General features: G+C 34.9%; 1 protein-coding gene across 3 annotated transcripts in view; it reads left to right on the top strand.

Annotated features, from left to right (window-relative positions):
* LOC144971052 (putative N-acetylated-alpha-linked acidic dipeptidase) overlaps positions 1 to 10000 on the top strand; it is a 167635-nt gene that overhangs the window by 63000 nt on the left and 94635 nt on the right. The window contains exon 1 of one of the 3 annotated variants that reach the window (XM_078911382.1): positions 3822 to 4412. The exons of the other annotated variants lie outside the window; for them this stretch is intronic. Coding sequence (XP_078767508.1) covers positions 4378 to 4412 — 35 coding nt within the window. The 5' untranslated portion in view covers positions 3822 to 4377. Of the gene's footprint in view, positions 1 to 3821; positions 4413 to 10000 lie in introns of those variants that run through there. 3 annotated transcript variants of the gene reach the window in all.

Raw genomic sequence — 10000 nt, 5'->3', positions numbered from 1 at the left:
AATCTTCTGCCTGTTTGTTCTTGGTTATTTATAATTTAGCTTATGATATCTTTAGGTTATGATTTTGCTTTACATTTGTACTATTTTTGTTAGATTGCTTGTTTTTTGTTTCAGCGGTCTCTCATATAACCTCAATTGTGTTGGAAGAAACCTAAAGCAACAAACAAACAAAAAAAAAAAAGAAAAAAAAAAAGCGTACTATCAAGGTCGCGGAGCATGTATTGGGAACTAGCTCGTTCGAAACTCTAAACGTAGGAGTTCAAGAATCTTTTTTAACATTTCACATCGGTGATTTATGATGCTATTAATCTATTCAAGATATTTTGTTTTACAAATAATCATCAAATTGTGCAAAAAGTAGTCTCATCTGTCAGAGGGTAAATCATTTACAGACTGATATACGAGTAACTTGAAAACCTTTTTTTATTTTAGGCTATATTCTATCGTCCTTTGACTCAAATTAAGACGGTGAAAATCTGCTATAGGTCATAATACTCTTTTTGACGTTTGACTTTCATTGCGAGTAAAAATATTCTACACGATTTTAGCATATCCACAACAAAAATTGATGACGTAATTTTAAATCTCTTTTGATACTACCAAATAATAATAATAATCTCATCCGAAACAAAAATGATGACGTGAATTTCAAATCTCTCTTGTCTCTCCTGATCCTATCAAGTAGTGATAATCTTTCCAATATATTAAAAAAAAAAAAGGGTTGGGGATCAATATTTGTTCCGTAAATCGTAAAGCAATGTTAAATTTTTATCATCGAGCACAAAATTACCGGAAAATCTAAAATACAATAAACAGTATAATAAGTATAATAGATACCGCCTGTTTCTAATAGCCTCTCCGCAAATTTTGCATGTTCTCCATTAGTTTTTAAAAATTCATTAAACGACTCGTAGAAGACAATACTATTATATTCCTTCAAATTTCACGATTGAATGTACTTGAGAACGTATTGTTATTATTATAGTTATAATACGATTTCTGACCAAAATCTGGAACCTTTTGACCTGGGAAAAACCTCGTAAACTTGCTGCTTTCCTCCTTGGTCAATATAATTTCGATATCGGTCAAAAATCGTATACTAATCTCACATAATTGTTGTGATAATGGTGATGATGATGATGATGATGATGATGATGGTGATGATGATGATGATGATGATGATGATGATGATGATGATGATGATGATGATGATATTATTATTATGTATATATTTTATATAAATGATATAGATAGATGATGATGATAATGAGATGAGATGATGATGATATGATGATGATGATGATGATGAGGGGTGGTGATGGTGGTGTGATGATGATGAATGATGATGATGATGATGATAGATGATGATGATGATGATAGATGATATGATGATGATGATGTGATGAGATGATGATGATGATGATGATGATGATGAGATGATGATGATGATGATGATGATGATGAGATGATGATGATGATGATGATGATGATGATGATGATGATGATGATGATGATGATGATGATGATGAATGATGATGATGATGATGATGATGATGATGATGATGATGATGATGATGATGATGATGATGATGATGATGATGATGATGATGATGATGATGATGATGATGATGATGATGATGATGATGATGATGATGATGATGATGATGATGATGATGATGATGATGATGATGATGATGATGATGATGATGATGATGATGATGATGGATGATGATGATGATGATGATGATGATATGATAGATGTTTGATGAGATGATGATGATGATGATGATGATGATGATAGATGATGATGATGATGATGATGATGATTATGTGATGATGATGATGATGATGATGATGATGATGATGATGATGATGATGATGACGATGACGACGACGACGATGATGATGGTGATGATGATGATGATGATAGTGTTTATAAGGATTGTTATTATCAAGTAGACGTAGAATCTTATTCAATGCTTTCATAGTTTCATTATAGCGAAGGTCGTTCTATCAGACAGCACTGAAACAAAAAATTGTACTATTTATCTTTTTTATCAAATATCCACCATCGACCCAGCAGACCTCTATTACATTAAGAATAATGATTTGGTATGATCTTGAGCTACTTCAAATTAAAAGAAACGAAACAAAATGGCAGTTTTCCATAAAGGCCTGAAACATCAAGAAAGATTGCCCTTAGAAAATTGGATAACAAATAAAAGAAAGCCAGATAAATGTTTGATCCCACCGTCGAAATAGACTCCTATTTATAATATTATTTTTGCCATCAGTCATAAAACAATGGAATTTATTTAGCTGAGGATTAAGAGATTTAGAGAGGTCTTTTTCTTCTTTGGTTCAACGTTCTTCTTTAGTAGCTTCATTCCATTTTCTTAAAAACAATACAACATTCATACAAAATTATTGAACATCAAAATCAATAATAAGAAAATAAGTAAAACGTACAATCCCTGTTACAAGTGGCCAAATTCAATTTCGTTAATATTTCTTTTTGTTTTGTATTGGCAATAATAAATAGCCTGCATCACATTGCCTTTTTTGTAACTAGCGGAGAGTCTGCAATACTTGTTTGAAAATAGAGGCTATTATGAACAGGCACGCTTCTATTTTAATAATTATACTACTGTATTGTGGAAATTCACACAGATCGGTCCGGTAATGAAGTCTGTAAGTGCGCGAAAACGGATCTGGCAACAGGGCGATCAGATGGAAATTCCCAACGTCAAATGACCTTGATCATTATGCCCATCATATTTTATTAATAATAATTTGAGTCGCAGGGTGAAAGAATTACTCTTAATTTAATAAAGGGTCGCAAATTACTCGTATATCAATCTGTAAAAACTAGTTTTATAATTTTCAGATTTGCCAGTAATTCTGCGCTCGTAGGCAAAAACCTAACATGGGCTGTACGAATCAATTTTCTCCCCCAATCAATAAAAAAAAAAAAATAGATGGGTAATCTTTTCGAACATTGACAAGAAACAAATTAAGAGCAATGGAAATCAAGATATTTACTTTCTCATTCACGCAAGATTTTCCTTACTTCTCAAGCTTCTACTCCACGTGATCACTTTGATCCTCTTGCGTTTTCAAGCTTCTCGGAAATTAGGCAGAGATTGGATGATCCTCCTTCTTACCGTTTCTTGTCTTGATTTTCTTCTCCAATGATTTGGATCGTAATGATATGTTATTCACTCATTCGCAAGCACGAGAGTTTCAAGTTAGCTTCTCATTCTTATGTAAACCGGAGAGAAAGAGAACAAAATATATTATAATGAATCAGACAAACTTCCCTCTTATATATATATATATATATTATATATATATATATATATATATATATATATATATATATATATATGTGTGTGTGTGTGTGTGTGTGTGTGCGTGTGTGTGTGTGTGTCAATGTGTATTTGTCTCTGTGATAGGTACATTTGCCTCTCCCCGACCACCGCCTCTAAATTCAAGATCCAATCTTCTAAAATTATCAAAGCTTTCCATAAGTTTTATAATTCGATATGGTCTTGATTTAAAGTTGTGGATCCCCTGTGTCCATCTTTGGCCTTTTTTTCAGTACTAATAATTGTATTGGTTTTTCTCATTAATGCAAATACTCACCCCCCCCCCCCCCCCTCTCCTCCCCCACCCCCGCTTCCACCCGCATCCACTCGCAGCCTTCGGGAGACAGTCTCAAGTTAGACTTGACTTGAATACGTAATCGGTGGCCGCAGTTCGTGTGAGTACTTACCGTTTGGTAGAATGTTGATAACCCGATTGTGGTCTGTTAGTTCTCTGCTAGTCACAGAGTTGGGTAGCGACGATGGCGGTGGTGATGAGGCCGATGCTCATGCTGTGTGTAGACAGTAGACGCTGCCAATGTTACCGATTTTCTCGCTGTGGTAGACAATTCACTTCTGCTGCTCTCTTTTACATCATGTGAATAATAGAAACGTGATCATCATTTTATGTGGTATTATTCAAGACATCTCCACATCTCATTTCAAAAGGATTAATCAATTTTGTTAAGTGTCGTAGTATGATGATGATGAATGTGAAGGATTATCCTGCGTTAATTCATCCGTTTTGATAAATTAGCTTCTCGAACCTGATTATTGAACTGCGTGTTTTAAAACGTGTTCTTCGAAACGTTACGTAATTTTTTAAAAAGTGGCTCGTATTGCTCGCTAAGGCAGATAATGGAATGATGAATCTGTCGCTTTGTAGAATTTAGTGGATAATATTAAATGCTCGCCAATGAATATTTCGAATTCCTCACTTATGGATCATGGAGATATTATAAGATATTACATCCTTACAATAACCCATTTGCTATATTATAAACTATGAGATATGTCTTCCGTTTTGGCAATAATTTTTGGGTGGAGGTGAGTGTTTTCTTGTTTGTTTGTTTAAAGAAAATGAATTGAATTATTGTTCCTTCATCGTTTTAATTTCTGTTTATAAAAATATTTTTATAGATCTTCTTCGAGGGAATTCCCTTATCATCATGAGCCTTTTATTTTTTCTGTTTCGATGTATGCAAACGTGAACATGGCTCACTTTTTGCGTAAATAAAATTAAAAGTACTCACGTTCACTAACATAATTGCAAACATTACAATAATTCAGAACAAAACATGCATTAAATGTCAATCTTTTGCAATATACAGTATGTAAGATGCAATTGACTAATGCTGCAATAATCATCATAATTATTTGTCAATTATGACAGCAATATAATGTGAAATTCCAAGGGCCTGAAACACGTTTCACAAAGACATTCACCGAGGAAGTAAAATGAAGGAATCTGTGTAGATAATAGATCGCTTCTGTAAAAACAAACATGGAAATTAATTGACGTTTCAGATTTCCTCTTCCCCCCCCCCCCCCCCAAAAAAAATATCTTACAATACGATTCGAATGCAATTATGAAAAGCCTATAGCCAATTTTGAATTCTTTATTATTATTATTATTATTATTATTATTATTATTATTATTATTATTATTATTATTATTATTTATTATTATTATTATTATTATTATTATTATTATTATTATTATTATTATTATTATTATTATTATTATTATTATTATTATTATTATTATTATCATTTACATTCTAAACTTATTTCTAAAACCTGTGTTCTATTCTTTATATTTTCATGGTGAATATAAGTGTCATTGTGCTTATTTAACGACTATACTGCCTTACTTTGCGAAGTCCCAGATTTGATTTTTTGTCCAAGATGAGGACTATATCATTCGGTCGATATTTGAAGGACGAGTTTTCTGATCAAATTTCTAAATACCTGTCTATCAAGAGTACGGCGGTTATTTGGTTAATAGAAAAGTTATGGAGATACTCTCATTAACGTCTTTTGCATCTTTAATAACTCGTGATCCCGAGATTAAAAAAAATATAATCTGGCCAAAATCTGTAATCTGTGGTTCTTGAAATGCATTCAATCGTAGAAATTGTGATTACATTCGTGCATGAACATTTAATCAGTCAAATCCCTTCCAATAGGCTGAGAAGACTTTCTAAATGTCTGGCTCTTAAACACGAGCAGGGTACCTGCACTCTTGCAAAACAGTCATTTCCTTTCTATCTTATTTATTCGCTTCTTCTTTTTTTTTTCTTCACATAACTTATTTACTCGTTGATAACCGGGTCGCTATTCTCTCTTGTCTTCTGTAACAAAGTTAGACTACGTTTAGAATGGTTAGTTACAGATGACAATGAAACATAAATAGAAAACCAGTGATTTATTTTTTCAATTACGATATCAACACATGAGTACCTCGCCTTTATGCAGCTATCTACCGGTATGAACAGGCCACTTCGTGCAACTTGTACAGTATGAAATCAAAATTTTCTTTTATTTTTGCCTGCCGGGTAAAGGAATGACCCACTGTCAAATACTGGGCTTGGTATAAGCCATAATTTGCGCTGTTTCTTTCTTTCTTTCTTGTATATTTGTTTTCGTAATTAAATGTCCGTTGATACCCTTTTGAGGTTCACCGGTACTATTATTTGGTTTGAACCGAAATTATGCTATGATTTACCATAGCTATATCGAATGCCAATGTATTTTGTACTCGTATTATTTGAGCAGACTTTTCTTAACCAATTAACTGCCGTACTCTAGAAAGACACGGTTCTAAAAATTTGGCCAGAAGACTCTCCCACCAAGTACGGATCGAAATAAATGTTCCTCATCTTGGAAAAAAAAAACAACAAACAAACAAAAAAACTCTTTAACATGGGGTTTCGCGACATCCCACGTTTGAGAGGGTTTTCTTTCCAAGATTTAAATCGATCGATATTTGTAGGACGAATTTTTCCGACCAAATTTTCAGATACGTGTCTTTCCAGAGCACGAGAGCTAACTGCTTAATGTGAAGAGAAAATTATTGAGTTTCTGTCATGTCTGAGAAGGACGCTCCAATGGCTTCTCCCCTTGTTATGCAACGGAGATAGATGTCTGGGACAATCGGAGTTTAACGATGGCCGGTCACTGACGTCCGATTCTTATTGAACTATGTTTGAGTTGAGATAAATGTTAAGTCAAGGCCAAAATGGAGGATTTATATCATCATCATCATCATCATCATCATCATCAATATCATCATCATCATCATCATCATCATCATCATCATCATCATCATCATCATCATCATCATCATCATCACTATCATCATCACCGTCATCATCACCGTCATCGTCATCATCATCACCATCAGCATCACTATCATCATCACCAACATCATCACCGTCATCATCACCACCGTCATCATCATCATCATCATCATCATCATCATCATCATCATCATCATCATCGCCATTATCATCATCATTTTAGAGGTGTTTATTTTCGGGGTCTTTATTTAGGTACACTGTAGAATGCTCTTTCGCTATTAATATGTTTTTGTCGGAAGTAGCTTCCGAATGGCACCATAGTGATAACACCAAGAGAGATGCCTTATTGTCCATATTTATATCTATTAGGCATACAAAAGTATAGTAAATTATTGTAGCATAAAAATACCACTGCTTCCAATCCATCTTACCAATTGCAAACTAAACACTGCTGGCTCGTATCTATTGATTTATATCCACATACTAAACTAATTTTTAAACAAGGAAGGTGCGTTTCATATTTATAAAAAACGGCTGGTCCTTGAAGGCACAGATCAAAGATAACATGTTGATCTAGTTTATGGATCCAAGGGATGGGGAACGGTAGATTACATTACTAAATGAAAAACAACACGAGGATCAAGTACTGAAAAAGATATGAGTTGTTGACTCTCATCGATTTAGGAGGTCAAGGAATTCATTTTCATCATAATAAGGTCTAGAAATAATTATTCTTAAAATGAGATTATATTGAATTGTGATATCCTGCATGGATGGCACAAATGTAAATGGATTGGGTGACGAGATAGCATATACTTTGGCAAGAAGTAGTATTTGCTTTAGTTTGCCATTTTCATTTTTAGTGTGTTTTACCATATTGCCTCCAAGATTTTCTGTTTTTGATAGCATTTCACTGTCCTCCCTCGAAACCATTTTTTCGATTTTTCTCTAAGCCATCTGTTATTTCTGTGGAATTTTTCTCAATAATGTCACAAGACACCACTCTCTCCTAAGTCCACACTGATGTATGTCCAAGAAAATTATTTCAAAATGGATTACCATCATGCCCTCAAAAATAATTCCATTCTTTGAAGTAAATCAAGATAACCTCCCATCGCATTATGTCGCCTCCTTTGAAAATGATCACGCTTTGATGTTGATGATACCGCTCTTCTGCTTGAAATGAATCAGCTGGGTGTCCAAAATTTTTAGTTAGCTCTTCTCTTTTCATTCGGATATACTTTGAGATTGAAAACAAAAATCAATATTGAAGATAATGCTCTGAGTTTACATCAGAATTTACACTCTTCAATAGACCTACTTATCCTTTTTGGTCCACCTCATCCAATCGTCTGTCTGATGGTTGGGTGGAAATACAGTAGCTTCCGGCCGTTGAAGAGAAAAAGGACTAAGTGGTTTGGACATTAGTTGTCGACAGAGACGCTATCTCATTATAGAGACTACCAAAGGCTTTGCCAATGTGTTCTATGCAATAGTTTCCCAAGCCGTTGGTGAAAACAAGTATCGTATTTCCCTCTTGTCGATTTTTGTTTCGTTTGTCTTTCTTAGTAAGTGAAGTCGACATACCACTTCCATTATGGGGTGCAATTATGCAACGCTCGAGGTTGTTTAGTCTGGGACTAGGGTATCAAAGAATAAGTGCGTCTGGTATCTGTGTAGGAATAGGAGTTGATGTACGTATTATCTATACGTGTGAGAATCGGAAGATGCCAATTCAATCGGAAGTTAAATAAGAAAACTATTTATAATGGTGTCTCAACCGACACGACATGCCCAAATAAATGGCAATTCTAATAAATGAGGCATGCTATATGCGCGAAAGTCCGTGGTGAAAAATAATTAAGACAAAAAAACGTAATTCTATTCGTGGGATGGTGGGTTTTGTGAATTAAAGTCATACAATTAAACACCGAACAGTACCTAAACTATTCGTCCCAATCAAAACAGTGCTTATGAAAGCAAATTTTTATATTTGAGTATTTTGCGCCAGGAAAGAAATATAAGTTCAACATGTTTTGTCTAAAGAGTGAGAATTTTTCATATGGAAAATGAGTCAAGTCCTTTGTGATCGATTTTATTAATGAAATTGTCAGATGAAATTGCTTGTCACCGTGGAGCATAGACGTACCAATTTGGTCAAGTTGGATTTTTCTGATTGGTAATTTTTGTTAGCTTGTAATTGTACATATTTTTGTTTACTTGTTTAGTCGGGAGCATTCAAGTCCTTGGCGTGTACCGTCCTTACATTTGAACCAAATTATGTGATCGGTCTCGTTTGTATTTTTTTAATCGCATTGATTGACATTTTACGTGTTTATAAAGACCTCTACTTCTCCTCTTTTTGTAGTTAGTACTGCCAACGCTATCATGCTGGTGACAAGCGCTGCACCGGGTTGTATGCGCTGAGTCAGGCCAGGCTGGCCGTTTTTTTTGTTCCATTCCTTTGTGGTTCGTGGTAATAAGCTCTGATGGCCATGTGTTGTATATGACCTATTGGCATCGTATGCCAAGATGTGGACTCTTCGATTGCTTTGCCTGCTTAGTGACAGTTTTGGATTATTATTTGTTAAAATTCTAATGTCCATAGAGAAGGTAGACAACCTAGATTGTTCTCAGCGACTGGCCAAGTGATCTGATCGTGTTAATGGAGTCTGAGCGAAGCCGAGTCCGTGTCATATTTATTGGTTATCATAGCACGTTTTTGTACCTTCTCAAGAGTGTTGATTCTATCGGTGTGTACGGGTCCCAAACTGATCCAGCGTACCCAACGACTGTGGTCTATTTATTAAGCTTTTTGTTTGTCGCTAATTTTGTCGATTTGTTGCTTGTTTTTATATTACTTCCAAGAAAGCCAAGGGTCTTATTTGCCCCTTTCACATAGACTTCCTTGATTATCTTCCATACTTCCAACTAACTTACATTGCATAAACGCCAATTCGACAAAATGGACAACGCACTGTGTGTTGTATCGATTTTTCTCATGGATGGGACTGGATCATAAGAAGTGACCATTGCTCGACAATCGCCATTGCCATAAAAGTATGTGAGATGAACCCCGGTCAAATTATTTATCCTTTGGGTGTCATATGGCCAATGACCGCTTCCAATACTCACACCCCGCTCCCGGCTGTTCTAACGTTTGGCACGGGGTAGATCGGGGTCTGTCCTGGAACCATTCCATGGCGCTATTTATTATGCAAACTAATGCGAACCCCGTTGAGATGTAGAGACGATGCTATTTAGGTCAAGTCGGTTTGTTGAAGATGCTAGACGGAAAGACATCAAATAACTAAAACTGCTTCTAAGAGAAAT

This window comes from Berghia stephanieae, chromosome 4, assembly GCF_034508935.2.
Source record: "Berghia stephanieae isolate SIO BIC M18660-M18661 chromosome 4, UCSD_Bste_1.3, whole genome shotgun sequence".
NCBI lineage: Eukaryota > Metazoa > Mollusca > Gastropoda > Nudibranchia > Aeolidiidae > Berghia > Berghia stephanieae.
Note: the sequence above shows the minus strand (reverse complement) of the source record. Positions and strands in the feature narration are given on the sequence as shown.